Source organism: Saccostrea cucullata, unplaced genomic scaffold, assembly GCF_032062105.1.
Source record: "Saccostrea cucullata isolate Sc308-1 unplaced genomic scaffold, CSIRO_AGI_Scuc_v1 ctg4366, whole genome shotgun sequence".
In the NCBI taxonomy this organism is placed as follows: domain Eukaryota; kingdom Metazoa; phylum Mollusca; class Bivalvia; order Ostreida; family Ostreidae; genus Saccostrea; species Saccostrea cuccullata.
In genome coordinates, this window is record NW_026931226.1 from 1 (window position 1) to 16,358 (window position 16,358).

The 16,358-nt window shown below is 33.4% G+C and overlaps 1 protein-coding gene across 1 annotated transcript; it reads left to right on the plus strand.

The window, feature by feature from the left end:
• Window positions 1-728: 728 nt before the first annotated feature.
• On the plus strand, window positions 729-16,358 carry LOC134231892 (uncharacterized; the record flags this gene model as incomplete). Its single annotated transcript, XM_062713848.1, has 9 exons — window positions 729-872; window positions 8,383-8,500; window positions 9,700-9,778; window positions 10,336-10,413; window positions 11,297-12,403; window positions 12,706-12,909; window positions 13,358-13,479; window positions 13,718-13,847; window positions 14,568-16,358. Coding segments are annotated over 9 exons (2,149 nt in total), but the record flags the coding sequence as incomplete, so codon positions are not given.

Consider the following 16,358-nt stretch of genomic DNA (forward strand, 5'->3'; position numbering starts at 1 on the left):
GGACATTTTGTTCCAACTTTTTTTTTAGTTTTGAAACCTACTTCTAGAATATTAATCACCGCGAACCCTTTAATTTGCAATGTATTTGTAAAGAATAATTTCTCAGCAGCAAAAATAGTTGTCTGGGATTGATGATTAACTGATGAAATGCAAATAAAAGATGACATGGCAAACAGCTGGTTTACAGCATTATCTATTTTATTTTAACTTCAAATCTGTGTCAATGCACCTTTAAATATACTTGAGAAAACCAATCAAAAAATTAAGTTTTAAATATTATTTAAAGGGTCAACATCTGAGAATGTTTTACAGTTACTGTATTGAGAAATTTACATTCTATTTTCCTGGTAATAGAAATTCTCTGATTTCTTGAATTCATATAGGCACACAAAGCTCCATGATGTACTAAAAAAATATTTTCTCAATTGAGTGTAAAGCAAATAACAGGAGTATAAATAGGGCAACAAATTTTATTTCCTGATAAAGAATCTATTTTATTTTAGTCTGTACACAAAGTGGACATTTTCCTGGTTATAGGGTTTCCTTGAGGGTTTGTATTGTATTTTATGTGTGTTTATTGTGGCTAGAAGCAACTCTTTTTGGTTCAATTCAGTGAGAGAATTATATTTTAAAAATTGCAATACAGTAATCTGTCATTTATAGAGGTCAGGAGCAAAGATGATCGAGTTGGTAGAGATGCATATTTTGATTGGTGGTTTTATTTGTAGATTGTCTGAGCAGCTGTTGAAGCAGGGAGCAGATCCAAATGAAATCCTACAAGTCGAGGGGGTAGCACCTATGCACATAGCTGCAGGACTCAGTGATTCTGCAACACAGTTACTGCTAGATTATAAAGGCAATCCTAATGTCAGGTATAATGTCAGTCATTTAAAATTGCTTTATCAGGAAAGAATACTGTAAAATCACATATTTGTCAAGTCAAATTTTTGTGGTTTGAGAGGAAAATCTCTTGGTTTCTTGGATTTGAAGATGAAGAATTATTGAGTAGTTTTGTATGTAACGTTTTACATTTTGAAGTGGACATGAAGGAAAGAAAATTAAAAAAAAAAAACAAAATTTTGTTAACTGTAATTCTATGATAACATGTAGTGCTTTAAGATGTATACATGCATATGTAAATTGCTGTATAATCTGATGTGAAACAATGTAAATTTGTTGTGTTTGCATGTATGTGGGGGAAATCTACTACAACATGGCGGGATCCTTTTCTTAAAGATGAGGTAAAATTTCTTGATTTTATAGAAGAAAAATTTAGTCCCTTTTCTTTTATATGTTAAAAGAATAAAATAGCTGTTCTGATCGTAGTTTTGTATGTAACTAATTTCTACATTTTGCTTAAGGTGGATTCTTCTCATATTTCTAATATTTAAAAATTAATGAAATTTTCACATAATCAAGAAGACAATATCAGTAATTGATAGTATCTGACCGTTTTATAACGGCAAGGTCAGGTCAAATTATCTTTTTCCTTGACATTAAAAAAAATAAAATATGTGATCCTCACAAAATAATGATTGTTATTTCATAAAAACTTTAGTTGCATTAATTTCACTTATCTGGATATTGGCTAATAATTTTCTCTGCTTTTCTTAATTTTTTAGGATATAATAGTTATTTTCATATGCTTCCTATATTTAACTTTTTCTTATTTTCACATATAATAAAGTAGTCTTATAAATGTACAAAATGATGCAAAAACAAAAAGATACTAAGAGAGAAAAAATACTTTTTATGGATTTTTGGCTCAAATCTGCACTTTGATAGGAAGCGTTTAAAAGTTAATAAAGTTCTAGTTTGTTTGAAAAATCTGTGTCCCTCACTATTAATCTTACTTACATTTGAAAATTTCTCCAAGTCTTCGATTGTGTAAAAATTATAACAAAATTCATTGTTTTATTATAATTTTGAGAGGCCGAAAAGAAGATATTTTCATACGCCACCATTCCGCCAAAAATATAGTCCCTGCTAGTTTTCAAACGCAGTTTACCATTTCTATTTAAAGTTGAACAATTGTGATGAGGAAAGAAAAATAGGGTCTTTTAAATTCCTTACACCTCAATATATAAGACATATAAGCAAATATACTTTGAATGTTTCATATAGTCAGAAACCAGAGAAGAATCCTACCTTAAGGATACACCAAAGGCTTTTTTCCAAATTTTTGTCAATTTTGAGATTTTTGGCTAAGAAAACAATGCTAATCACTGCTTTATAATGCATGAAAAATCCATGCCGATTATTAAATGGTTTTCTAATTATTTAACAATAATCAAACATAAACACTAACACATGTGAACGAAGCTTCTGATTTGGTCTGTAACTGCCTGCTTCTGAAAGATGCAATAAATCACTGTGACCACTTGGGGAATTCTTCACTAGCCACACAGAGGCTAAGTAATTTACAGGGACTCTAGATTTAGGGAAGGAGATCTAACAGGTCACTAATGACCATGAAATAGGAGGTGGAGCTTAGCTTTGCCATTTTGCCGGGAAATCTTTCTGATTCAGAATTGAACCTAATTTACTTCATTAAAAGCACCTAAATTAGAACCTCCCATACTTGTGAATATGCATAGGAAATATGGATAAGTGACAGGTATCCAAAGCTGAATCTCCAAGGTGTCATATATTTCTAGCTTTGGCAGACTTTGTTGTGTAATGGGTTTTTGTCCTCTACTGTAAAGTAAGATCAGACAGTTGGTGGTATTATTTCAAAGGATTCAGCTCCCTTATTTATTGACCAATTTCTCTGAAAACTGGCCAGAATGTGTCTCAAATGTGTGTTCACAAAACCGTATCTCAGATTTTCGATATCTTGCTCTGTTCTTGAATTATTGGGGGAAATGTAGAATTGGGCTAATAAATTGGTAACATTGAAAGACAAATGGATGTAACTTTTGAATAAGGAGATTTATCAAAAATCTGAACAGATATGGTTTTAAAGTTCAATCTTTAAGCTATATTGAGGCAAAATTTTGACTTTGAGAGGTGGAATACAAAAAAGTTGATTTCTAAAATATAAATGCACTAATATTTACATTAAAATATGAATAATGTTTTAATAAGATAAAAATGAAAATTTAAATTAAGATCATTAAATAGTAAATTTAACAAGCTTTCCAGTGATATATACTTTTAATATGTTATCTTTGTTAATGAAAGAATTACAAACAAATTAAATTTTGCCCCTGGAAACCTTTGGTGTATCCTTAAAATGCTTCTACAAATGACCTTAATGATGAACTATATGCGACTATTTTGGATTTCACTAAAACATGAAAGTGTCTTACTAATATTTAACCTTGTTGAGGTTAGCTTTGTGATCTTCAAATAATCATCATGATCTTTTAAATAGTCAATAGTATAATATCAGTAGCAACAAGTAAATATAAAATGACTTAATTGTTATACCCCCGCTCCAGAGGAGAGGGGGGTATTCCGTTTTTACCATTGTGTGTCTGTCTGTCCTTCCCTCTAGTTGTCCGTCTATCTGTCTGTCCGTCCGTAATAAATTTTTCGTCGCAGTTTTCTCAGCAACTACTCATTGCAGATGCTTGAAATTTTTATACAATCATCTCTGAGGCATGCCATATGGTAGGCTACATTTTTGGTCAAATCTGATGTCAACTTCTTGTTTGTCCGTGCGTTTGTCTGTTTTATACAAAACAAATTTTTCGTCCCAGTTTTCTCAGCAACTCCTGTACTCAATGCAGATGCTTGAAATTTTAACACAATCATCTCTTGGCATGCCATACGGTGGAAAACATTTTTGGTCAAATCCAATGTCTACTTCCTGTTTGTCTTTGCGTCTGATGGTTTCATACATAACAAATTTTTCATCGCAGTTTTCTTACCAACTACTCATTGCAGATGCTTGAAATTTTAACACAATCTTCTCTGAAGCGTGCCATACAGTGGGATACATTTTTAGTCAAATCCAATGTCAACTTCCTGTTTGTCTGTGCGTCTGTCCGTTTCATACATAACAAATTTTTTGACACAGTTTTCTTATCAACTACTCATTGCAGATGCTTGAAATTTAAGTACACTCTTTGTTGAGGCATGCCATTATGCCCATATTGTGAGATTAATTATGCCCCCCTTCGAAGAAGGGAGGGCATATTGCTTTGCTGCAGTCTGTCGGTTGGTCTGTCGGTCCACTTAGTTTCCGTTCATTTTCTTCACAACCGTTGCACATACTGAAATGAAATTTGTTATACAGATATATCACATGAATATCTAGGTCAAGTTCTGTTATGGGTACGATCGCACCATTTTTGACAGAGTAATGCCCCTTGGACTTCGAAAAATTCCAGTTATTTGCGGTTTCCGTTCATTTTCTTCACAACCACTGTACATACTGATATAAAATTTGGTATACAGATTTATTATATACCTAATGTGTATCACCCAATTTTACTGTTGAATTTACGCTATCACGTGACGTCGTGATCCGATTTCCGGATCACCAACATGTTGTTTTCTGAATCCATATCACCACTCTCTGAAATGCAAGTACGCAGAAATATGACGTTATTTTTCTTGCTCGTTAAAAAGTCCCTAGTTATTATGCTTTGTGTAATGGATTAATATTATCCAATTTATTTCTAAAGGTTTATTTTAATATTTTCAGCCAGTTATAAGGGGGTATATAATAAATTTATCATTATAACAGTAACTTGATCCAAAGAGCCGTATCACGTCTCGTTGACAGGCGCGGATCATCAGATCAAACTCGACGCTTCGCGTCTCGTTTTTTATCAACTACAGTTTGTTATAATAATATATATATATCAAATAAATATCTAGGTCAAGTTTTGTTTTGGGTACAATTGCACCATTTTTGAGAGAGTTATGCCCCATGGACTTCGAAAAATTCCAATTATTTGCAGTTTCCGTTCATTTTCTTCATAACCGTTGTACATACTGAAATGAAATTTGGTATACAGATATATCACATAAATATCTTGGTCAAGTTCTGTTTTGGGTACAATCGCACCATTTTTGACAGAGTTATGCCCCATGAACTTAGAAAAATTTTGATTATTTGCAATTCATTTCCTTTGCAACCATTGCACATACTGAGATGAAATTTAGTATACAGATTTTCAGAAGAATGTCTCAAGTTTTATTTTGGATTGATCGCACCATTTTTGACAGAGTTATGCCCCTTGACTTAGAAAAATTCCAATTATTTGAAGTTTTCATTCATATTCTTCACAACCATTGCACATACTGAGATGAAATTTAGTATACAGATTTATCAGTTGAATATCTAGATTAAATTCTGTTTTGGGTACCATTGCACCATTTTTGAAAGTGTTATGCCCCTTGAACTTAGAAAAAAAAATTCCAGTTATTTGCAGTTTCCTTACATTTTCTTTGCAGAGGTTGCACATACTAAAATGAAATTTGGTATACAGATTTATCAGATGACTATCTTGGTCAAGTTCTGTTTTGGGTACATGTACAATCGCGCCATTTTTGACAGAGCTATGCCCTTTTGGACTTGGAAAAATTCCAACTGTGGGGGAGGGGGGCATAAGTGTTTTACAAACATCTCTTGTTATGTTCCCCAAACGAAGTTGGGGAACATATTGTTTTTACTCTGTTTCTTATTATTAAGGTCTTCCGACTTCCTTCATATTATTCGTCTGTTTTTTATTATTATTATTTTTCTTTTTCATAGTTAGGGTGATATCTCAGCTGTGCGTGGACGAATTTGAAAGATTTTTACAGGGATGATGCATCATGATAATATCTCCAGAGGTGTTTTTCATTTTTTCAAAATTTACTTTCGTTCGCGATTTTTGTATTTTTTAAAAGGCATTTTGTCCAGCAGTTTTCTCGAGAACGGCTAAAGATAAGAAAGTGAAACTCACTGAGGTGATAGATCATCGAACTCCGTTATGGCCAACGACCTTTATTTTTCGTCGTCGGCACTTCCGGTCGCAAACGGAAGTATTCAAAAAGTCCCATTTCTCAACTTTTTTGTTTTTCAATATTTTTCTTTAGGATTTACAGGGTTTATAGTGTGTCTCATGAGAATTCTAAATTTGTGTTCAGTATCTTGATGAGTGCATATATTGAAAAGATATGACCGAACTAAACTTTGTCCCACTATTTCTTGGAGGCGTTTCAAATTTTTTTTCTTTGTTTATGTCTTTTTTCACTTTCAAATGACTTTTATCTCTTTTATAACACTTTGGAATATTTTACCGATTTTTAAAAGCTATTTTCTGAGATATTTGAGGCATACCTGTGATTATCATGATGTATGTTGAGATACTGCTGTGAATTAACATAAACAAAAAATACATTCTGAAATCTATTTCATGGGAAGACATAGCATAGAACTCTAACAAAAAGTCGGTCGGAAGACCACTTGTTGCTCTAGCAACAAGAACGCATCTAGTTAAGGTCTTCCGTCTTCACGGAAGACCTTATAGTGATTCTACTGTTTCTTATTATTATTCTTATTATTATTATTATTATTATTCTTTTTTTTTGACAAAATTTTGTGCAGGCACAACTATTGAGCGGTTTTTCATGAAACTTTCACAAAATATGTGCCATTATATGAAGTTGTTACATCCGAAGAGAAATTTGGAAAATTCTCTTCTGGTGCCAAGTTATAGACGATTTCCTGATTTTAAAATGCAATTTTGTCGCCCCTTTTTCTCGAAAATGGCTAAAGATATGACTTGGAGACTTATTGGAGACGATAGTTTGTCACTTTGTGGTTTGCAGAATCACCTTCTCGTGCGTCGTCAGTACTTCCGGTTGTTACGAGATGCAAATTCAAAAATTCGTATTTTCTAACTTTTTTTGTTTTTCAGTATTTTTCATTTATTTTTGGTATGTTGATAGAAGTCCTCCTTATGATGCTTACTATATAATTTGTTTGAATGTTGATAAATCTAAACTCTAGATATAAGCATTCAAAAATCTGAAGCGGGTCCAAAATGGCGGCTGTCTCTGTCAACGCCGACATTTCGCAATAGGGGTTTACGGAGGCAGTCGAGCGTTTGCTTGAACGAAAGTAACATAAGGATAAATGAAATGTAAAGGAATACATGGATCGTCACGTCGTAGTTTCGTTGCAGTTCTGTGTCAAACTAACGTCTTCTATAATTGGATTTGGCTGGTTTTCAAAGAAGAAGAAAAGACTAAATGTGGAAACAGATCTTAAATCATACTTATAAGTAATACTTTCTCAAAAAAGAATATCAATTAATATGGAAAGTTTAAATCTTAACCACTGTTTTTTCCTATGCACACTTGTGTCATATTAAACTACTAAATAAGACAGAAAGAAGAAAAATTTTTTAAAGATCTCTTGATGAGTTTATTTTAGAATTCTGTCTTAAAGACCTGTTTCAAGTTATTGAGCATAAATGATATCTGATTCCTTGACCGTCGTAGAGTGAGCCATGTTTTCGGCAAAACACCGACCTCTTTTGATTACTATTCGGGATAGTTCAATGGGGGATAAATAGGAAATTGAAAAAAGTTAAAAATTAATAACAGTTTCACCGCTTTAGTGTTACATGCATATATACAAAATGAATTTGTAAAATGTGTTAAATATACTTTCTAAACCTAGAATCAAAGGCTATAAGAACGTTTTTTTTAATTTCGTTGAAGCTATCACACCTACTTAATAGAACATTTCAGAGAAAAGGCGCGAAGATTTACTCCTGGCGTTTGGCGCTAAATTTTGAATAGTGACCCACCTTTCATACTTTTAAGAGAGAGGCACTGATTCGTAAATATGTACAAGTAGATTTAGTGTAGATGTCCCGATAGTGTAATATTTAGTATGTTGGATTTTTGTGCTGGTGACGTGGGTTTAATCCCCTTGTGTGCAAATCTTTTTTTTTACATTTTCTTCACGATTTTACGTTTTCTTTCCGGAATCGGACGGAAGACCTCTCGTTGCTCGCAACGAGTTTCATCTAGTTATTATTATTTTTCTTCTTCTTCTTCCTGGGTACTTTTTTGTCCGGGAGTGATCTTGTAAACTGTTCATCCGATGTAGGTAAAACCTTTTTAGGGTCAGTAGGCATGTTATGTAGATTTGCGGAACGAAGGTCATTTTGCGCACACGTGCTTGCAAGAGCGTGCACGTGCAACACGTGAAATGACCGATTTAATTGATATAGGCGTAACTTTTTACATTTTTAATGAAATGCTTTGAAACTCATAATATAAGGATATATTAGTAGCATAGACAATATGACATGGTCAAAATAGCAAGATCCCACGCGCATGCACGTGCGCTTCGCTCTGATTGGCTGAAACTAAAGTCTCAATATCTTTCTTATTTTTTGACAAAATCCTTTGAAATTTTGAACATAGCCAAGCATTAGGATATCCTACAGCAGTCTTCGACAAATCCCGGGAGTCCGATGCCCGGGACCTGGTAGAATTGGTAGCGGGCATGTGGAAGTTGCACACTTACAAGCCCGAAGGGCATGTAAATTCTAAGGCATAAACCGTGGTATAATTAAATTAAATAATACCAATAACATTAAATGTACTTTAAAGTCTTTTATTTTCCATCTAAAGTAAAGTTCAAAATAAAATTTAATCGAAATCTTATTTTACCGCGATTTTCAAGGAACTCTTCTGCAGAGGAGACACAAAAAGTGTACAGGTTGAAAACATATGGCGAGACAAATGGATTCAGGTCATTTCCTTGGCATGAATAGGCAAATAAGAATAATATTATAACTTTAAAATTGATAAAATTCTGGGCATGTAAATATTTGTTCGGGCTTGCGTAATTGGGGATCACACCTGCCCGAAGGGCATGTGCTGAAAAAAAAATTTGGCGAAGACTGCTACAGCAAGATATATAGCAATTATCATGAAAACACGTGCATGCACGTGCGCTGCAATCTGATTGGCTTAAACTTTAAATAGCTATAACTCCCTTGGTTTTCAACCAAACAGGATGGGATTTGGAACATAGATAGAAATAATGGATTTCTACAAGTAGGTATGGTCAACATGCACATGCATACAAGTGCGTGTACGTGCGCTGCAATCTGATTGGCTTAAACTTTAAAAAGCTATAACTCCCTTGGTTTTCAACTGGGGTGGGATTGAGAGCATAGATAGATGTTATGGACTTCTTCAAGAAGGTATGGTCACCATACTCATGTATGCATGTGCGTGCACGTGAAATGGGTAAAATCAAAAATACACCTGAATAAGCGTATTTTTTAACACTTTTGGATTAAATACTTTAATATTTAGTATATAAAAATATATAGATTGTGTAGACAAGATGATATGGTCATTACGCACATGCATCCACATGCACACGCGTGCAATGCTAAAATTTGAATGAATTTGGTACACTTCTGGGAAAACATTGTTAAAATCTCAAATGCATAGAGTTTGTCTTATTTAATAAAGCTTACATGGAATATAATAAAATACAATTAGCACTAGTTTTGATATGAATCTGATGTCAATTTCATATTTTTCGGTGCATCTGTCCGTAATTGAACTTGTGTATATTAACATGATAGTGTTAATTGCATCAGAACGGGGGTATTCCTAGTGAGCATTGGCTCACAGATTTCTTGTTAGTCAATAATTACACCACTACTGTATTATGTTTATCTCTTAAAACAAGTGTAGTGATGAATGATATTTTATTTTCAGGATGGGGAGACAGCATTTGGTAGTGCAAGAAAATTCAGTAAATGTGAATGCTTGGACACAATCAAGTCACACATGTCAGGTAATTCATTTAGATTCTAGATAAATGAAATAAAATTTTATTAACGAGTACTTGTTTTTAAGAAGCTACATCTTCAATTCTGACTCTCTTCACAAATTGTTGAATCTCATTTGAAGTGGGAATTTCCATCATATCATCCTTGCAATACCAGGGGTGCTGTCAGTCAACACAATGCCATTGGACCCCTGGCATATTTCATTCAATATCCATGGGCTACTGAAGCGACATCTTTCAGAAAAATTAAAAATCTGAATAATTTTTCTTATCTCTTAATCAATCACATTAAACCATTCTATGATAAACAACTTGTAACATGTGCATTTGAGATGTCAATTGAATCCTTTTTATATAACTTATCTTCTGTTTATGAAAGCTTTAATTTATGGTGCTTCTAAATGAGGGAAGCAAGCCCTAAAATATCTAGTGAGATATGCCAGGGGTCCAACGGCAACTTGTTGACTCAGGAGTCAGGACCCCTGGCATTGCCAGGATGCCATCACATAAAAGAGGACATAAAGAATGGTTACAGAATAATTCAATCTTATTGCATCTTGTAGAAGAACTGGACTCAAGTTCAAGTACCATGAAAGACCTTTTAATGAAGAATACGTACTGCATGGATGTGACATCTCCAGGTCCTTAGTAATTTTCAACATATTTTATTTAAATAGGAAATTCAAGGAGCTTTGATGAAGTAAAATTTTATTTGATAAAAATTAATAAAATTTCTATGGCACGCCAAATTCACAAAAATGAGAAAAACCTAGTTTCACATTTGGTAAACTAGGTTTATCGACTGTAAACTATAGTTTACAAACCGTAAACTATAGTTAATGATTCGTTAAGTATAGTTAACGATTCGTTAAGTATAGTTTTCATCTGTAAAACTATATTTAACGGTTGTTAACTATAGTTTACGAATGATAATTTAAGTTTATCTGTCTGTAATAAGCGTTAACAATAGATTTTGTTGATAAACATAGATTCACATTTGTAAACTATAGTTGATTGATATAAATGATTGTTTTCAGTGTTGAGTATAGTTTACGGTTGTGAAATATAGATTATCACGTTAACTATGGTTTACGATGTAAAATATAGATTAACGTTGTTAACTATAGTTTACAGTCCGTAAACTATAGTTTACAACCGATAAACCTAGTTTATCGACTGTGAAACTATGTTTAGCTCATTTTCGTGATTTTTGGCGTGCCATAAATTACATTATAGTAGATGCTTTACCTAAATTTGAATACTGTAGAAGTACTTATTTTCACGTGGTATTAATTAACACTATTTCCATGGAAATTTGTCCAAGCATACTTAATATAAATGTAAGGCATATAGTGACAGTCGAGAAAATCTGCGGAATTTTCTACCCGCGGATTAAACAGAAATTGAGATTCCGCGGAATTATGACCCCACGGAAAAAAGTTTGCCTACCATATGTATACCTGTATTATAATAATTGATTTTATAAGTTTAAATCTTATTTTTAAATGTTTCTTTTCCTTACAGATCATCCATACATTGACATCAAAGGAAGGAGAAATGACACTCTGACATCAGAGGAGTCATTTCTTACTTGTACTAGTCACTGGGACACATGTGCATGTGGTCAACAGCAGAACTGTCCTTGTTTAAACCAAAACAGAAATGCACTCAGAAGCATTAGTCCAAAGACAGACATTGGACAGGAAGACAAGACCAAGGAAAGAAAAAGTGTCAGAAACAGTGAAAACTATGTGTATGAGGTTTTCAAAGATAAAAAGACTTCACCGAGATGTTCTCCACGGCCATTTTACCCGGTTAATTTGAGTGATCTGATGACTTCAGATGAAAGCTTTTGTCCTGAAAATAATGATGTTCTCAGGCAGTTCAGTGCCATGAACCTCAAATCTACACAGAACGTCAGATCTTCTATTCAGACCGTCAGATCTCCTAACCAGAGGAAAGTCTTCTCACCCCCTGTAGCTCTACCGTCCTCTCTACCAGCAAACCTGAGCGACCTTTTGACATCAGATGACAGCTTTTGTGCTCCAAGTAAACCCAGTTTTGCTAAAAGTTTAAGTAGTCTTGCCTTGAAATCCCCAAGTAAGAAGGAACTTGTCAGACAATGGCATCAGCAAAATTTTCCATCAGCCACTGACTCTTGTTCGTCCACTCTTGAACAGTCAGGAAACTCTGAAGATACTGAACTGTATGATCCATATGATGATCTCAACAAGACACTACCATACAGCATAGACACCATATCTCTGGCAAGTACCGCAGAGTCCACAATTCACTACTGGGAAGATCCAGACACCGGTAACAAACTGGTAGAAAAACATATCTTATCGTCATTCTGTGGAAGTAGTGGCTGTCCATCCAGCAACAGTATTTGTAGCCAGTCAACAGTGGACTCCCAGAAGACAGAACTGTATGACTGGAAACACTACTCCCACAAATCAGATGACATAAATAATGTGTTGTCTAATAAAGAAATCCATCAGAAGTTAAAGGGCCTAGGGGACAACCCTGGACCAGTTGTTCTGTCTACTAGGCAGACATACCTAGCAAGACTTAAACAACTGGAAACCAATCTACAAGGGGGCCAGCTTGGGATTTTGAAGAAGTTACCAGGTGTGTTTTGAATTACAGTTAGATTTAAGATTTGTCAATTGATGATGATTATTTTAAGCAATTTTTGCTTAATACATCTTAATACTTCTATCAATTCTGTGTCTCCAGTTTTCATTTTCATCTTTTTCTTACACTGTATCATTTATATTACATGGATCATGAACATTCATGAATACACTCTCATTGACTAGCTACTGTATCTTAGCATGTAAAAAGAAGATTTGATTAAAAGTGCATTTGTTATTACTCAAAATTAATAATGTTATAGAACCATGCAATTCTATAACTAATTTTCCCCTCAGATTACCCGTCAGTGCTGCTTAATAGTTTTGAGGGACACTTTGATATGGTGGGTCTGCGGGAGATGGAGGACGACCTGTTTAAGGTGTTTAATGACAAGAGTCTGTCTGGGACCTGGAGGGAGGGGGCCCTGAAATCCTCCTTTAACTACCTCTTACTGGATCCTCGGATCACTCAGGACCTACCCAACAGGGCAGATAACCTCGGTAAGTCTTACCTCAGTTATACAGGATCAGTGCTTTATGTGAAATTCAGAATTTAAAATATAAATGATGAAACAGGTAATTCAAAGCTGTCAGATAAGTTTTTAGCAGCATCTGATTTTAATTATCTTGCTCTATTTGGTTTGATCTTATCAGAAGAATATATCAACCACTAAGAATTTATGATTATTTATTTTAATACTGTAAACCAATTTTTGTTTGCGACAACTTTATTTCGCAATTTACCGAGCTTAAACTAGTTTGCGACGATTAATTTTCGTGATGAAGCGACTTTTTATCTGTTGTTATTAGACAAAGAGACCTTTATGACTGGTTCGCTGCGAGAAATATTCGCGATGAAGAGGCTGTCGCGAACTTAGCGAAAATTTCTCGCACGCGAATAAAAGTTGGTTTACAGTACTTTGTAATAATTACTATATTTAATTTTTAGGTGAATTAGAGACATTTAAGATATTTGTTGGTGCTATATTTTACATCGGCAAAGGCAAGCGGTCCCGACCATACTGTCATCTCTTTGAAGCTCAGTCCCACATGAACAATAATCTGGGCAAAGTAAGTTAAACAAACAAAAGTACAAATGCAATGAACAACAAAACTGAATGAACATTTATGAAAATGATTTCTTAATCATTCAAGATATGAGCTAGCCTTAGTTGTCTTCATTATTCAGTTAAATGGTTTATAAATTCAAATAAGTGTGCCATACACTGTTATGTTCTTAGGATCAAAATAAGGAAGCAAATCATTCTAGTAAAGCTGTTTAGAGAAATCAGATTGATGTATTTTGTAGGCTGGTAAGAAGGTCCAACATATCTTGGACATCTGGAATGATGGGCAAGGAGTTGTTTCCCTGCACTGTTTTCAGAGCGTCATCCCTGTGGAGGCATACACAAGAGAGGCCTGTATGGTGGATGCCATAGGTAAGTCAGTGATTCTGTTAATGGAAACTAGTTTCATATAGTTCACTTGAGCTACAAAATGTAGAGAATCCCCTCCCAATACTGGCATTTCTGCCAGTAAAGAGATGATTTAATATTTTTTGTTACTGAAAAATTATTTATAAACTTCTTTTAAAGATTTGAGAAGAGGAGAAAAATACTTTCCGAGTTAATTTTGAATTTATACTGCTTACACATTAGTGTACATTTTAAGTAAGAATATAATTATTGGAAAATAGTGCATTGTTAATATTTATAATTAAACTCCAACCTTACTTGTTGCTGATCAAGGAGTTTTTCTTAGGTGTTGTCCACTACATTCAAAAAAAAAAAAAAAAAAAAAAAAGAAAACATCTGACCAAAAACTTGTTGAGAAAAAAAAATCTAGGAGTCAGCCCAGTTTAATCCCCCCTCCCCAATTAATGTTAGCTCTATGGAAAACCAGTTCAAACCACAAATATGTTCATGAAATACATTCATTTTTTCCTGAAAAATTGACATCACATTGTGATACATGTATCTGTTCAGTATGTATCAGGTCTATCAGAAGTACAGAACATGTATTTGCAACTTTCAGTCTTACATCATCTTATGTTTCACACTCCCAATTTACTGACAGATGTGTATAAAATTTTAAAATATTAATTGAAAATATTGGGTTTGTTTGCATTTGTTATAAACAAAAGAACATTTTATTTGCAGGTTTACCTCGATTAACAAATATAAAAAGGGGAGATGTCTACGGTCCAGCCACATCATGGTCGATTAAAAACCGTCAGCGATTTGGGGTCTTCCTTCTAAGAAAGGCTCTACAAATATTTCTTGGTGAGGGAGAGAGACAGATTTCTCCAGGAGATATAAAGAAATAAACCTGTTTGTGACTTTGGTGATGTATTGAAGGTTTAATTTTTGCAATTTGGGGTTTTGATTAACACAAGTCATGCTTACAAATTTTGAATAGTGTTGTAACTCTAATCTCAAGTTAATTATAGATTTGTAAATTGCAAAAAAAGTGACATGTGATACTTATATTGACATTTTTATACCATTTACTAAAGAAAAGTACTTCATAACTACCCCCTGTACTCATTTTCTCAAACATTCCATAATTGTCTACAATTCAAAAGTTACAGCTGAGCTGTTTTCATGATTATAATTGTATTTCAATTGAGCATAATCAAATTCCAGAATCATTAGAAGTATACTCAGTGAAATACTTTTTTGATTTAAAAGCAGTATATATTTGTATTTTTATTTTAATTTGACATGCTTAGCATGAACCAGATTTATATTTCTTTCTGCATGGATTCTCTTTTAATACCAATCAATAAGGTGAAGAAATTTGAAAAATATGTATGAGTGTATTATAACCAGTATTTCAGATTACATGTACTACATATGAAACAATAATCATTGTATGGGGCCATGAATTGTTACATCCATTAACTTATATTTTTGGCAACGAATTTGTAATTGTCACATCACATACACGTAAATTGGTGCTCTGAATGTTGTTGAATTATAATTGCAACATACTGTCTGTATTAAGGAAAATGTCTAATGTAATGTAAATATTTGTAGTTAGAACATATGACATTTACCATGATGTGTTGTTCTGTGGTTAGAACTTTTATATGAAGTTCATGTTGTGAATATGCATGGACAAGTTATTTTGTTCAAGAAGGCAGCTAAAATGTTACTTGTACATATTTTGTTTGAACTTTGAGATTCAGATATTTTTTTGCTGAGCCATTAGTTACGTAATAGTAAATCTTGTTTTTAAAGGATAATCAGTGTTTTTGATGTTGTAAGGAATTGTCTACGACATCTTACTATAAAATTGTGTATTTTTTGCAATTGTCCAATTTTTGTGAAAATTTGCAGATGGCACCGATAAGCAGAATTTAAAATCGCAAAGTATTTCCTGATAATAAAATAATTCAGATATTCTGTACATGCAAGTTTGATGTGTGGTGCAATTTTCAGTCTGACATGCTGAACTAGTGTTAATTTTAAAAGAAAGATTTTGCATTCTTATGTATGAAACAAAATTCTTTTGAAAATGATTCACAGACTAATGTTTAGTAGTAGAGCTCAGTATCAGTTTATTGCACAGCGAAATGTCTTGAAATGAATTTAATATAGTAAGACATGACAAAATTCTGCCAAATCCTTTGAATTTGGTGTTTATTTCCTTCTTGTGTTTTAGCAAGAGGCATGTCTAATTTGATCCATTCAATGTATGTTGATGTGTTATCAATCCAGTATTAACTACTGTACTTAATTGATACATTCAGTGTAGACCTTGTGGATGTGTTTTATATTTCGCAACTAACACAGTTTAAAGTATTTAATTTTATTTGGGGGGGGGGGAACTCTTTTAGCTTTTGATATAAATAAGCTTATTATAAATAATATGAACTTCTACTTGAATTGAAATGGAAACACTTTTGTATTGTCCTCCAGTTCTATGTAATAACTGTATGTGATAAG